The 16,380-nt window shown below is 42.7% G+C and overlaps 1 protein-coding gene across 1 annotated transcript; it reads left to right on the top strand.

Moving 5' to 3' along the window:
* Positions 1 to 10,569: 10,569 nt before the first annotated feature.
* On the top strand, positions 10,570 to 15,906 carry LOC140191154 (sphingosine 1-phosphate receptor 1-like). Its single transcript, XM_072248282.1, has 2 exons — positions 10,570 to 10,837; positions 11,077 to 15,906. Exon 2 carries the CDS (start codon positions 11,415 to 11,417, stop codon positions 12,543 to 12,545), a length of 1,131 nt encoding a protein of 376 aa, XP_072104383.1. The 5' UTR covers positions 10,570 to 10,837; positions 11,077 to 11,414; the 3' UTR covers positions 12,546 to 15,906.
* Positions 15,907 to 16,380: the final 474 nt, after the last annotated feature.

Here is a 16,380-nt window from a genome sequence, read left to right as displayed (position 1 = left end):
GCAGAAAGCTAATTGTCATGGTATTTAAATCCTGGCTATCAAAATCAATAAACTTGATTTTGACCTTGAACTTAGAACTACCATGCATCATGTCCACTTTACCCTCATTTTTGTCCAAAAAAAAAGTGAAAAGAGTAAACAGTTGAGATTTTGTGCTGGGACCCTTCATCAGGAGTGGAAAGAAAGAAAAGAAGCCAGAGTAAGAAGGTGAGGGGGAGGGGAGGAAAAAGTACGAGGTGGGTAGGTGAGAGGTGAAACCAGGAGAGGCAGAAGTAGGTGATAAATGAAACGAGGAAAGGAAAGGGTAAGTAACAGGTGAAACTGGGAGACGGGGAGGTAGGCAATAGGTGAAACTGAGAGGGGGAAGATAAGTGATAGGTGAAACTGGGACAGGAGAAGGTGGGTGATAGGTGAAACCGAGAGAGGAGGAGGGTGATAGGTGAAACCGGGAGAGGAGGAGGTAGGTGATATGTGAAACCGGGAGAGGAGGAGGTGGGTGATAGGTGAAACCGAGAGAGGAGGAGGTGGGTGATAGGTGTAACTGGGAGAGCAGGAGGTAGGTGATAGGTGAAACTGGGAGAAACAGAGGGCATATGCAGATTGAATCTTCAATATGCACAGCTGAGGTAAAGAATTCCAAAACCTTTTCACTCCCAGCACAAAAAAAATCCCTTTTCTATTCTAAATGGCTAATCCCTTATTCGAAGGTCATATAACTCAGTTCTAAAAAAACACAGCCTTTCAATTTCTGTTCAGAAAAAATTTCAAAATTATCCAAGGGCCGATGAGATCATATTCCTCCAAATTCCAGCAACTACATGTCACTCCTGCTGAATCATTTTTCACAGAACAGCCTCGTCCCAGTAGACAACCTTGTAAAATTTACACTGCAAATGACTCCCTGCCAAACGCAGACACGAGAGACTGCAGATGCAGGAATCTGGAGTGAAACAGAAGGCTCCAGAGGAGCACCTAGGGAGGAAAACAGGCAGTCAACATTTTGGGTCAAAGACGCTTCATTCGGACTGGAGGAAAGGGGAAGATAACCAATATGAAAAGGTGGAGGTGGAGGGGAGGGATGGAGCAAGAGCTAGAGGCGATAGGAGAATCCAAGTGGGGTAATGGAGTAAGGTGGTTTTGAATGGAAAGGGTAGTAGTTTCAGCTCAGTACATCATAGGTAAAACCCTTCCAACCATTCAGCACACCTACATGAAACATTGTCATAAGAAAGCAACATCTGTCATCAGAGATCCTCATCACCCAGGCCATGCTCTCTTTGCGCTGCTGCCATCAAGTAGAAGATAAAAGAGCTTCAGGACTCGCAACATCAAGTTCAAGAACAGTTACTACCCTTCAACCATCAGCTTCTTGAACCAAAGGGGATAACTACATTCACTTGCCCATTCATTGAGGTGTTCCTGCAACCAATGATCTCACTTTTAACGACTCTTTATCTCATTATCTCACGTTCTGGTTACTTATATCTGCATTTGCACAGTTTGTTGTCTTCTGCACTCTGGTTGATCTTTCATTGATCCTGATAGAGTTACTACTAGCTTACCTTTGCACCTCATCTTCCCCCCCCCCCCCCCGTATTGCCTTTTTAGTTATCTTCTGTTGCTCCTTAAAAGTCTCCCAACCCTCTGGCTTCCCACTCATCCTTGCTATGTTCTACTTCCCCTCTTTTATTTTTATACAGTACTGTCCTTTACTTCCCTCGAACTATTCTATAGATTTGCTGAGTATGCCCACAGGAAAATGAATCTCAGGGTTATGTATGGTGACATATAGGTACTTTGAAAATAAATTTACTTTGAACTTTGATGGAATGTGATAAGGAAGGACAGTAGAGCATGGAGTAAAGAGAAGGAGGTTCAGAAGGGAAGTGGGAGGAGTGCGTGGGTGATGGACAGATGAAAAGGGAGAGGAAGTGGGGACTGGGAAAAAGATGAGGCTAGTTGCATCAGAAGAGAGAGGGAGTGGGGAATGATTGCTGGATGTTTGAAAATTCAATGCCCATGCCACCAGGTTGGAGGGTGTCCAGGCAGAATATGAGGCATTGTTCCTTTAGTTTTTGTTTGGCCATGATCTAGCTATATTGGAGGCCATGGACTGATGTGAGCCTGGGAACGTGAAACTAGAATTGAAATGGCAGGCCACTGAAAAGCCCTGCCTGGCACAGCAGGTGGAGTGGGAAGCTTCACATTACCAAATTCTCACACATGTGAAGACTGAAATGATTGTTGAGCCACTGGGAAATTGGTACTAACAAATCACCGCTGTTAGTAAATATTGATCTTACGAATCCAGGTTGTAAACCTGAAAGATACAGCCAAATTATACTCTATACTTTGTTAGTTTATAAAAAAGAATGTGAATAATACTCATTTGCTTCTGGTGCAGTGTGAAGAGAGCAGAATAAAATGTAACATCTCAATAAAGGAGAGAGAGAAGAGAAAGATCTAAAAACTTGCAAGCATGCCCAACAGGTTACCTGCTTCCCTGACTACCTTCCACGTCCTGTGGCTATTTGCTGTATTTCAGAAATTTACGCTCAACCCACTGTACATCAGTAGTTCATGCTTCTTCACGGCTTGTTCTGTTTTCCTAAAAATAGTACATATTCACTTAATTTTCTTAGAATAGATGATACAGATCTTCTCCAGAATACAACAATGTTCTGTTCCTGAGAATCGTTCCTTACCAACACTGTTCGCTACTTGGAAATGCAGCCAAGAACTGAGTAGAAGGTGCTTGCAGAGTTGGGTTGTCTGAGAAGCATTTTACATTTTTTTTTGCCATTTTCAATAATAAAGGATTTAGACTTAGAATCGGGTTTAATATCACCGACATATGTCATGAAGTTTGTTAACTTTGCGGCAGCAGCACAATGCAATACATGATAGTCTGATCCTATTTCGGACTAATAATAATATTCTTTCAAAAGATCTTACTCAGGACAGGGCCTTGAATGTTATTAACAGTTTTAAGAAGAACACCACCTCTACCTGGATGGCATGTCTCTGGAAAGGATTCACAAAATGGACATTAGGGTGTTAATTAGAATATATTCTTCTTGGGTTCAATGTGGCAAAGTTGTAGCTTGCGTCTACAACAGTTGCCTGCAGCTACATAGCAGCCGGGAATCCATCCTGTTGATTTCCCAAAACTGGGGTAGACCTGTCTGCTTAAAATTTCCCACATTTTCCCACAAGAGAGTTATCTTCTTGCTCACTTCTCCGTTCAGATTTATGCCACCAGAAGATTTTGGTACATAATTTTATGCTTTTGTCTGAGTCATTAACATAAACTGAAACTCATCAAGTTATGGTATTGTTGCACTGTTGTAACTATATGTTACAATTGTGTGGTTTTGTTAGTTTTTTCAGTCTTGGTCTGTCTTGTGTTTTGTGATATCACACCGGAGGAAATATTGTATCATTTCTTAGTGCATGCATTACTAAATGACAATAAAAGAGGACTGCGTGTCTTCATAATCTAAATCTAAACTCACTAGCAAGGCTGTCAAAATAAAAATGGTTTTAATTCCCAGAGTCTAATTTCTTGCCACATTAATAGTTTACCTTCAAGTCCGAGTCCATATCTCATGTGTGACCATTTGTGTGACAAAATATCATACTTTGAAAAATACAGAAATAATACATCCATATTTTCATTCATCTACCCTGCTAGTTTCACCATTGAAACATTTCATTTGATTTATTAAGCATAACAGTCTTTTCATAAACCATGCTGACTCTGCTGAAACACAATATACTATACAGTATTCTTAATAATGAATCACAGTGTTCGTTGACATTAATGTCAGGTTAAAAGTTTTCTAGTTCTCGATTTGTTTTCTCTTCCTCTTTTGTGAAAAGAGATGTTACATTTTATTCCATTCTCTTCATTGTACCAGAATCCACAGAATAATATTCAGGTAATGCATTAACTCGACCAAAGGACCACAACCTTGTCGTGGTCTGGAGGTTTATATGCCTCAATGATCCAGAGAGCTATGTCGGTCAAATTATGTGTATCCGGCATATTATGTAAATCTGTGGTGAATGACTCAGGCCCTGACAACCCAAAGCTTTCCTGCCAGCTACAAGGGACAAAACCTCCAAATGGGCCATAAACTTGTTGTAGGGTTTGGAGGCTCGCATGCCTCAATGACCCAGAGAGCCATGTTGGCTGGAGTCAGGGCTTTGTGCTTTGGCTCTTAGCAGGGTAACCCATGCCAAACAGGTCAAAGGGCAGAGGCCAGACTAAGAGCGGTCCAGGTTCAAGGGTTCAGCTCAGGGCTAACAACCCTGACTGGTAAAATAAAATTATTATGGAAACAGTGATGAAGAATCCTTCTACATTTGAGTGGGACGGTATTCCTGAGTCTCCACCCAGGACTTGAATGACTGACTGTAGTGAAAACCAAGAGGAAGCCTCTGACACGATAAAGGAAACCCTGAACACTGCCAGAGATGGAGGACATTCACTGCTGCCCTAAACCCCAACAGTGTAACAGGCAGTGAGTAAGTAAGGAAGGATCTTGAATGACAAAATGTAAAATCTAATTTGGCAATATCTTTCAGGTTTACAATCAGGTTCATAAGATCAATATTGGCCAACAGCAACTTTTTTTCGTGCTGATTTTCTAGTGGTTCAAAAGGCATGCCAATCCTCACATTGCATCATTAAAAATGAAATTCAAGCCACACACATCAAAGTTGCTGGTGAACGCAGCAGGCCAGGCGGCATCTCTAGGAAGAGGTACAGTCGACGTTTCGGGCCGAGACCCTTCGTCAGGACTAACTGAAGGAAGAGCTAGTAAGAGATTTGAAAGTGGGAGGGGGAGGGATGGAGCCAAGAGCTGGACAGGTGATTGGCAGAGGAGATATGAGAGGATCATGGGACAGGAGGCCCAGGGAGAAAGAAAGGGGGGGAACCCAGAGGATGGGCAAGGAGTATAGTGAGGGGGACAGAGGGAGAAAAAGGAGAGAGAGAGAAAGGATGTGTGTATATAAATAAATAACGGATGGGATACGAGGGGGAGGTGGGGCATTAACGGAAGTTAGAGAAGTCAATGTTCATGTCATCGGGTTGGAGGCTACCCAGACGGAATATAAGGTGTTGTTCCTCCAACCTGAGTGTGGCTTCATCTTGACAGTAGAGGAGGCCGTGGATAGACACATCAGAATGGGAACGGGACGTGGAATTAAAATGTGTGGCCACTGGGAGATCCTGCTTTCTCTGGCGCATCTGCAGATTTCCTCGTGTTTGCGTGATTAAATTCAAAGTTGAATTTATTTCCGTCAGCACAAATACGTGTATGCACAGGTGCAAGGAAAAACTGACCTGCACGGCATCACAAGTACGTAGCATTGGAGACACAACTTCCCACAAGAAAGTGGACAAAATTATACAAGAAAGAACACAACTTGAGCAAAATGTAGTGCCAAGTGGTGATAGTGTTGCTATACTGAGGTGGTTGCTTAAGAACTAAGTGGTTGAAGGAAAGGAGGTGTTCTGGAACCTGGTGGTGTGGGACTTAAGGCTTCAGCACCTTCTGTCGGATGTGTTTCAGCCTTGTTATTGTAAAGATACGTTAAGGCTATTTTGATGAAGATGCCGGTCAATATTTGTATGGTTAAATGTGTTTGTGATTATGTTAGGATTTGTGCAATTTAACGCGAGTTATAACCTGTATATTTATTTATTTTATTCATTGAGATACAGCACAGAATAGGCCATCCTGGCCCTTTGAGCCACACTGCCCAGTGATCTGCTGACTTAACCCTAGCATGATCACAGGACACTTTACAATGACCAAATAACCTCCCAACCGGTGCGTCTTCGGACTGTGGGAGGAAACCCGAGCACCCGGAGGGGAGCCACGCGGTGACAGGGTGAACGTACAGCATCCTTATGGGCAGTGGCAGGAATTGAACCCCGTTGGCCTGTGCTGTAGAGCGTTGTGCTAACCACTGCACTACTGTGCTGTGGATGCCATAATTTGCACAGTCAAATCGTTCGGTCAAGTTTGGTCAGGGAGGGCGGTATGGACAGCAGAATGCTATTACAGCACCGGCGACACCAGGTCTTGCACGCGCAGCTCTCTGTAAGGAGTTTGTACGTTCTGCCCGTGACTGCGTGGGTTTCCTCCCGCCGTCCAAAAACGTACCAGTCAGTGGGTTAATTGGTCACTTGGGTGTGATCGGGTGGCGCCCTGTTGCTGCTCTTTAAAAGAAGTATCACGATTTGCTTTATTAAGTGTGTGGACCACAGTAGTTCACGTGTGTGTGTGCGCGTGTGAAGATTTGTACAGTTAAATTGTGCCAAGAATTATATGTTAAATGTGTATAGCAGGAACATTCAATAAACTGTATTTGCAGTTACTTTTTGTGTTGGTGCAATGCCTGGGAACACTGTGGCAATCGTCCATTTCAGAGTTCAATAAAGTAGCAATGAACATGTATGAGCATGTGTAAAGGAGTAAAGTAGATATTCCGTGTGTCACTGAACAGCTGAGCTCACAGTCTCGCAAGTGCTTTGGTCATTCCTCTGTATCGGCAACCACTCAGACACTGAATAATCACTGAAACAATACTGAAAACAGAAAGCACAAACACGAGAAGATCCACAGATACCAGAAATCCAAAGCAACATGCCGGCGATATTGTTGAAACTCAGCAGGTCTGGCAGTGTCCAAGGAAAAGCGTAAACAGTTGACATTTCAGACCGAGACCCTTCGTCAGGACCGGAAAGGAAGGGGAGAAGCCAGTGTAAGAAGGCAGGGGGAGGGGAGGATTTACAAGCTGGCAGGTGATTGGTGAAACCCGGAGGGGGGAGGCGTGAAATAAAGAGCCGGGAAATTTCAAACCTGATGAAGGGTCTCGGCCCAAAACTATGACCACTTACTCATTTCCACAGGTACTGCCTGACCTGCTGAGTTCCTCCAGCATTTTGTGTGCATTGCTTTGAAAACAGAAAGCATTTGGAAAACATTTTGTACATTGGGCAACATCAGTCAAATCTGTAGCTTCTGTTCATTTTGTTTCTTTCTCATAAAAAGCTATTTGCCCTGATAAATACTGTCATAGAAAAGTACTGCACAGAAACAGGCCCTTTGGCCCATCTAGTCCTTGCTGCACCATTTAAATTGCCAACTCTCATCAACCTACACCCGGACTATATCCCTCCAAACCCCTGCCATCCACGTACCTACCCAAATTTCTCTTAAACGTTGAAATCGAGCTCACATGAATCACTTGCACAGGCAGCTCGTTCCATACTCTCACTACCCTCTGAGTGAGGAAATATCCTCTCATGTTCCCCTTAAACTTTTCACCTTTCACCCTTAACCCATGACCTCTGGTTATAGTCCCACCCAACCTCAGTGGAAAAAGCCTGCATGTATTTACCCTATTTATACCCTTCATAATTTTGTATACCTCCATCAAATCTCCTCTCAATCTTCTATGTTCCAAGGAATAAAGTCCTAATCTATTCAATCTTTCCTTATAGCTCAGGTCCTCCAGACCAGGGAATGAAATGTTTTCCAATAATTTGTTTTGATTTTAAATTTCTTAGAATCACTATTTTTGCTTTTATTTTAAATTTGTGAAGCAGTTGTTCACACAACCTCTTGACGTGGAGGCAGTAATCATCCATTCAGCCAACACTTTCCCATTCACTCTGCTATGTGCCATTCAAGAAGAGTAATTGTGGGTTTGCAAAGTGTCACTCTCCTTTGTCACAGATAGCACTCACTGACAGCAACTTTTCTCATTTCTGCCCACTGTAAATATAACAGCAATTGCACAGCTAATGGATCTGCTACTTCCTTTCAAAGGTAGCTGCTATATGAGATACTCTCTCCAGAGTAAGCACCTTACTAGACCTGTCTCCACAGAGAATTGCCAATCCTTCTACACATTAAACATTGCCCTCCTATTACACAGACCAGCTCATTTTTATCTTGTCTTGCTATAGGGCCCAAACTCTACCTGTAGCTCACCAAGGAAGCCCAACATCTCGCCTGTAGACCACATCTAACCCACTAGATATATTGATTCTGGCTCATTCAAATCAAACGTTCAAAGGTTCATTTATTATCAAAGTGCATATGCGGCATACAACACTGAGATTCGCCTTCTCCAGATAGCCACGAAATGAAGAAAACCATGGGAGTCATTCTAAGTCATCAAACCTTCCCAACACATACAAAAGAACAAAACTCACAATCCCCAACCCCTTTTCTTGCACAAAAAACTAATAGATCACTCCACATGGAAAACAGCAACAAGAACATCAAATTCAAAATCCCCATCCCCTTCCCTCATACAAAAAGAAAACTTACAGATTGCTTCTGAGAGAGAATGGAAGAAAACACAGAAGGCAAAAAAAAAGTATAGGATTGAGAGACCAATTTGAACTGTAGTTAGATTGAACTCCATAAATGGCAAAATTTCAATAGCATCCTACAATAGCATCAAGGAGAACGGCCTCTCAAACACAGAGACCTTCCGAGATCCGTTACCCACAGACACCTTAGCTGGCTGTAGCGTGAGATCATCACATCGGTGAGTAAGAGCAAATCTACAAAATGGAAGCAATAATTGAGTAAACACAATGCCCTACAAACAAGGACTTAATCTTTTAGTTAGTTGAACTCCAGAAACAACCTTGTACTGTTCATACTTTGCAGTCATAAACTTATCTCTCGGCTTCTATGTAAACTTGTTAGATAGCTTTAAGAGAACCCTACACATTGGGTGTTCAACAGTCTTCCTTTGTTTTTAATGGTTTCTACTGGGGCCACCTGTAAGGAGACCAATCTCAAAGTATGTTAAAGTATACATACTTTGATAGTAAATGTACATTGAACTTTCGAACTTAAAGACCCAAGTCTCTGATAACACGACAAATCAGTACTAGAGAAAATCTGCAGATGTAATGAGTCCTGATGAAGGGTCTGGGCCCAAGACATCGACTGTTTATTCTTTTCCACAGATGCTGCCTGGCCTGCTGAGTTCCTCCAGCATTTTGTGTTTATTACCTCAAATCACTACACTGGTTTGCCCCAACATTAAAATGTTCCTACAACCAATTATCTCACTTTAAGGGCTCTTTATCTCATCATCTCATGTTCTCGTTATTTATTGCTATTTATTTATATTTGCATTTGCACAGTTTCTTGCCTACTGCCCTTAGGTTGAACTTTCATTGATCCTCTTATAGTTACTACTCTACAGATTTGAGTATGCCCACAGGCAAATGAATCTCGGGGATGTGTATGGTGACATATATGTACTTTGATAATAAAACTTACTTTGTTCTTTGAATTCAGGCAGCATCTATAGAGGGCTAATATTTTAGGTCAGTAATCTGTGGGTGCTTAGCTTGGATTGCTAATCACTTCGCTCTGCACAAACGTTGCCTGGCCTGAAGAATGCACTTTTTTTTTTACAGATGTCCAGCAGTGGCAATATCTTGCTTTTGAAAATTGAGCAGTAATGTGACAGAGAATAGTAGATACAAGTAGACCAATACAAGCTGAAGCACTAAGAAAGGGAAATGGAATGAAGTGTTATTTTAAATGCAATAAAGAGGTGTTTAAACTGTAAGATAACAGATAATTTAAACTCACGTGGTAGAACATAAACTCAAGAAAGTCTGCAGACACAGGAAATCCAGAGCAACACACAAAATGCTGGAGGAACTCAGCAGCTATGGAAATGAGCAGACTTTTCGGGCCAAGACGCTTCTTCAGGATTTACGCGATAGATGGCAGCAAGATCGGAAGTCCACGCTCGAGGGGCTTTAATTTTTATTGAGATGCAGCACGGAATGGGCCCTGATTTATTCCTAGCCTATTCATGGGACAATTTACAATGACCAATTAACCTACCAACCAGTACGTCTTTGGACTGTGGAGCACCCAGAGGAAACCCACGCTGTCACAGCAAAAACGGACAAACTCCTTACAGCCACTGACGGGAACCCAGGCCACTCATGTGTAGTTGGGCTAGCCACTATGTACCATGCCTTCTAAGGGGTTCAAAGAAAACTTGAAAACAAACCATGCTGATGAATAGATACAAGCACGAGTCATGCTTCACTGCATTTTATTAGGAAACTGGATTCCATTTATTGTTTTGATAACAATTCCAACATAAACCAAACTGTAAATAATCTTTAGAATTCATGATTTTACCTATAATATCAGTGGCTGTGTTATAACACCATAAGATATAGGAGCAGAACTAGACCATTTCGCCCATCGAGTCTGCTCGCCATTTCAACGCGGCTGGTCCATTTGTTATGAAAAATATACATAAATGACACTTTTTGCATATTATTCTACTGAGCGTCCTTTGGCACCTTCCAATAGTTACTGCCTGCCTACGTTCATCCTCCCTTCTGGAGCTATCTACTCTCCAATAGTTATTCAGAATACTCTTTCCCAGTTTGAAGTTTGTTCGATTCTCTTTCACTTATTACTTTTCTCCTCAGTCTTCCCACCCACCCCCGCCTTGCCGCTTTCCTTTCGCTTGTTTTAGTTTTAATAATGGACGCCCTCCACTTCTCTGAACTGGTTGAGCCTTAATTAGTCTAGCTGCCGTCTGTCTGTAACTGCCAAGAGAGAAATGCTTCGATCCCTCCCACTATTCCTGTCCCGCCCCAACGGCACAGAACAGTGCGATCGCTTTCGGCAGAGTTAAACCCTAACAATCCGGCGCAGTGGTTAAATCTCCAGGGGGCAATTTAGAGAGTAAGTCGCTCTCCGCCGAGCGTCCCGTCATTGGCACAACGAACAGCAGATGTCCACCTCTTACAGTAAGTGTTTGCCGACTCCGTTTCTGCCGCCGTTGTCTCTGCACTGTTGTGCCTCTCACTTCCCAATTTCTCAGACCCTTGCACATACTTTCCGTCCTGATCTAAGCAGTATACCAAATACTTACGAATACAGCCACTTAAAATGGAATCCCCCAGAAAATAAAAATATTCTATTCGCGGATTTAAGTGTGTTCGGTGGGTTTCGTTTAACTCTGTCTCTTTTCGCTTTCTCTCATTAGATCGGGTGAATGTGGATCCCTAGACCGTAGGTGATCTTGCTGGATCTTCCGACCTGCTGGAGCCTGTATCATCTGCAGCATCTGTGCAGGAAGCAGCGGCGTTGCTCCTACTGTCAGTCGGGTTTTCAGCCTTAACCGGAGCCTCAGACCCCGGAGTCTGTTCCTGCGACTTCATTAATTGTAGACGGTGGCACCAACCGGGTCGAGGCCGCTGCGCCCCGGGAATAGCCGCTGCTGGTCTCCTGCGGGAAGTTCTCGTCGATATGCTCTGAGGGTCATGGTGGGACTGGAGACTCAGGAAGGGCAGAGGTGAACATCGGTCATAAGGACCGGGAAGAATGGATGCGGGGGTCAGTGAAAGTGTGAGCTCGTACTTTGGGGATTATTTCAACAACGAGACGGTGAGTTTACATTATAACTACACCGGGAAGCTAACCCCGGGCAGATACAAGGCAGGTCTGAGGGTTCACGCTGTCATATCTTTGATCGTTTGCGTGTTTATAATAGTGGAGAATCTGCTGGTCCTCACAGCCATCTGGAAGAACAGTAAATTCCACACGCCAATGTTCTACTTGCTCGCCAACCTGACTCTGTCGGACCTGTTGGCAGGAGTGACCTACGTGGTCAACATTCTGCTCTCCGGTGCCAACACCCTGAAACTGACACCATTCCTGTGGTTCCTGAGAGAAGGCGGCGTCTTCATCACCCTCACGGCGTCGGTCTTCAGCCTGCTGGCCATCGCGGTGGAGAGGCACGTCACGATGGTGAGGATGCAGTTGTACAACGCCGACAAGCAGTGGCGAACGCGGATGTTTATGGGGGCGAACTGGATCTTCTCGGTGTTCCTCGGGAGCCTCCCGATCCTGGGCTGGAACTGCATTGGAAACCTGCCCTTTTGCTCAACAATACTGCCGCTGTACTCTAAGTACTACATCCTGGTGTGCATTCTCATCTTTATCGCCGTCTTGTTTTCCATAGTTATATTGTACATTCGTATATACCGTAAAGTCAAGACTAACACCCTCGACATGGCCACTCTGAGAAATGGTGAATCCAAGAAGAGCAAGAAATCGCGGGCATTGCTGAAGACCCTGACCATCGTGGTGGTCAGTTTCATCGTCTGCTGGTTGCCGATATTCACTGTGCTGCTACTGGACGTTTCCCTTATAGTGAGAAGCTCTTGCATTTCTACTGTGGCCGATTACTTCCTGGGACTGGCCATGTTCAATTCAGCCTTGAATCCTGTCATTTACACCCTCACCAACAGAGACATGCGCCACACCATTGTGCGGCTGGTGTGCCTCACCAAAGCCGACGAGCAGCCTCGCTGTTGCGGCGCTGTGATAGCCGAGTGCAGCAGCACCCAATGTGACCGATCCTCACTGCACAGACACGAACTCCTCCACACCACCCTCTCTTCCGGGAACGGACCGCAGTCTCCCACGAGGATCTCGCTGGCCTCGCGGTGACCATGGGCTCCTTCTCCTTGCACCGTCGGGGAAACGACCTCGAAGCGAAATGCAAAATTGCACTGATTACAACGAACTGAACGGACGATGTTAAACGCATGAAGAAGTATTTCCCAGCAATCTCATTCGAGATATCGCGAAACGTGTGCCTGGGTTTCTTAAATTTTAAGGTATAATGCAAGGGTTCCCAACCTGGTAACGGTAAAGGTCCATTTCATAAAGGAGTGGGCGACGCGGTAGCGGGGAGTTTAGCGCAAGGCTTTGCAGAACCCGCGACCAATTCCCGCCGCTGCCTGCAGGGAGTTTGTACGCTCTCCCCGCCGCCACAGGCCAGGTAGGTTAATTGGTCATTGTAAATTGTCCCGGGAATAGACTGGGATTAAATTTGGGGATTGCCGGGCGGCGCGGCTCAAAGGGCCAGATGAGTCTGTTCCACGCTGTGTTAGATAAATGAATACTGTTAGGAACCCCTGGTCAAGGGATGAAGAATCTCATTCTTTAACAAAAGTATATAAATGACTTGGATGAAAGCAGGAAAGAGGTGGTTTCCAGATGTAAGTGAATAAGTAATTTGTATAACATTTATGTGCACATAATTAGTAAGATGTGATTGGCTGATGTGACAGAGTAGGAAAGTAACTTGTGAAGGTGACATGAGAAGGATACCAAAAGACTTAAAAACCTGAAGTGAGCGATAAAGATCTAGCAAGTGGAGTATATTGTTGGGTGATCATTGTGGAGTATATTGGGGGGACCTGAAATTGTGAAAAATGTATTTTCTGAAAGGTGAGTGGGTAAAATGCAGAGGGAACATGGTGTCCTTTCTGCAGGATTTCCAAAAGGCCAGCAGCAGGTACTGCAAGTAATTAGTAATTTATATAGAATTTATAGTTTATTATTGGGAGAATTGAATGCAAAATTTGTCTCATTTATGTATTTATTTATTGAGGAGATAACATTTACTGTATATTAGTAAGGCTCTCCATATCTAATCAAGGAACTTGATATTTTGAAATCAGTTTAGAGAAAGTATACTAGGCTAATACCTGAAACTAGCAGTTTGGTATCCTGTCAGGAAAGGTTCAACAAGTTAAACTTCTAAAGCTGAAGATGGACAAAAATGCAGTAGTGAGGCTATAACTGGATAAGTTATGACATTAAATGTGGAGTATCCTTGAGAGGCCAGGTTGCCTATTAATGTTCCCAATTTATATGTTCACATGTCAAAGTACAGTCAAATTTGTTTAAAGATCACATCAGCACAAAGGCTGGCAATGTACCTATAACAACACAGGCTGCAAATGGGTCTGTGAATTGTAAGTGTCAGTTTGACACAGTGCTACAGCTACTTATTTTAGATTCGACAGGAAGTTCTGCAATTCTTGTCCAATTTTGCAATGGGCAAGTTTCTCAACTAGTATCATAAATGCCAAATGCTTATATTGAATAGCTTTTTTCCCTTCCATCCTCCAACGTGCCAAGGTTTGGGCTCAATTACACAATACATGACACTCTGGGAGACAAACTTCTCTACACAGCATAGTAAGTAAACCAAACCTTGGCTTGCCCAGAAAAGACCAGGGCATATATTTTTCAACCTCAGCTCCATGGAGTGGGCAAATTTGCAGCAGGAGTTCTTGGATAGCAATCAAACTGCCTACGTTTCCCTGTGGCAAGCCGTATTCTCCAACCCCTGCAACTTGCACGCTCCTGTCTTTTTTTTCTCTTGGCTCTCCAGCAGTTGGTTAAATTTCCTATGAGATGGAGGCACATTGAGCCAATACTAATGTTGTTCTAGGACTGAGCAATTCTCTTTCTTGCACTAAGCATTTTGCAGTAAAGAGGTGATATTCTCAGTGATGTATTTTTGCAGAGTCAATGACTACTGGAAGTGTTATGTAGCATATAGTACTCTGAGGTTACCTGAATGGCAGCACTTTAATTTCCTGATCATTCCTCATGACAATTATGAGATGCATGAGTAGGACTGACTGATCCATTCATGTCACTCTTTATATGCAGAAGATTCTATTGCACTGCAGCATCTCGTTCTGGTGTAGAATTGATTACAGCTTTCAAATAAAAAGGCAACCGATTCTGCTTTGGCTCCAGCTATGACACTGCCAAGGGAAGACTATGAAATACCTAAATATTTTTAAATGTAAAAAATATCATGACAACCATTATTTCAACTGTGATTACTGCAGACGTGAATAATTTAAACGATTTGTGAATAAAGTTTTATTGATCAACAGATTATTTTATTTGATTCTGTATTTTATTTAGAGCAGGGGTTCCCAACCTGGGATCCATGGACTCCACAGTTAATGGTAGGGGTTCTATGGCATTTTAAAAAAAAGTGGTTGGTAACCTCTGATTTAGAGGTACAGCACAATAACAGGACCTTCTGGCCCAGTGAACACACCCCACCTAATTACACCCATGTCACCAATTAACATAATAATCTAGTAAGCCACTCTATTTGCAATATAGGAAGAAACTCATGTGGTCACAGGGAGAACGTACGAGCTCCATTCTCCTTACTGTGAGTGGTGGAATTGAACTTGGGTACTGGCACTGTAATATTGTTACGCTGCCATGCCACCCTACATATTAGTTAAGCTAGTTAGATGTCTATCTTAACATCTTAAAACAAAATAGATCATGAAAGGGGTTCCAAAGCTTGCAAAATGTAGGTTGGGATAAAATGTCCTCTGGGAGTTCTCTCTGCAAATGGAGGTCAGGTATTTGCACAATTGTAAATCTGTAATTGCACAAAGACAGGTGTTTTTCACATAGATACAATTGGCCAATAGTGTTCCAGATAACTAAACTAAAATTCCCAATTTGCATGCACCTATCAGAGAATTGCAAACACACTCACTAAATGGAGTAGAAAGTTCATGTGCTGTTTCTGTTTTTGACTGAGATATGCAAAAGGTCTCAAGTCTAATCCTTTACTTCTGTCAAAGCCCATCGTAGGTTGGAAACAACTATGGTCAGTAATTGATATTAATACCACTGGTCAACAAGAGAAAAGTTCTGAATTTCTTCTCCACTGATCTAGGCAGGTAGAGACAAGATCAAGATTGCTGGCTTCATAAAAGGAAAGATTTTTCTAAAATGCCTTTCGCATAACCTTCAGGATGTGTCAAAGCACTCTGCAGTCAGTAAAGTCAATTTGCAATGTAGGATGTATGGTTATCCATTTGCAAGATTCCATAAATGGCAATGTGATAATGACCAAAGTGTGGGAGAGAAAAATCAAATTACAAAAATAGCTGAGTAATTTTTGCTACTTAAATTTAAATATGACAAATAAACATTTGAATGAATTCTTGGCAGTCTGCTGCCATCTCTATAGCCAATGGTTAACAACGTTTAATGTATTGATTCAAGAAAATAAATAAGCTCCAAAGAAAATGTTTCTCATTCACCTTTTTCCACCATTATGCGAGAACCAGGTCTTCTCACCAGCTGTATCTCAAATGCAACTCCATATTTTGAAATGCAGTAACAAACACAACAACAGCAAACTACAACTCTGTCAGCAACCTAAAGTTTCTAAAATGGATCTAATATGTTTGGGTTTTACAACACTAAGCAAGCATTCAAGCAAAGAAAGGTAGGTACTTCTTACTATTTTTGATGGCCTTTGATTGATTGAGGCAACGAGCAGGTTAAACTGTTCTTTGAACTCTAAAGATGGGACCATAGCATTACCAATGGAATGCCTGTGTTCTACATCAGAAGGAATTTTCACTGCCAAAAACATTAACCATCTTTTGAGATTCTTACTGCCTTAGGTCAAGTAAAAATTATAAAAGCATCAACT

Source organism: Mobula birostris, chromosome 32 (genome assembly GCF_030028105.1).
Source record: "Mobula birostris isolate sMobBir1 chromosome 32, sMobBir1.hap1, whole genome shotgun sequence".
Taxonomy (NCBI): domain Eukaryota; kingdom Metazoa; phylum Chordata; class Chondrichthyes; order Myliobatiformes; family Myliobatidae; genus Mobula; species Mobula birostris.
This window is presented reverse-complemented; position numbering and strand designations above follow the sequence as displayed.

Bases quoted from the DNA above. Each gene is read 5' to 3' on its own strand.
- LOC140191154 (XM_072248282.1), top strand. From the start codon at position 11,415: ATGGATGCGGGGGTCAGTGAAAGTGTGAGCTCGTACTTTGGGGATTAT.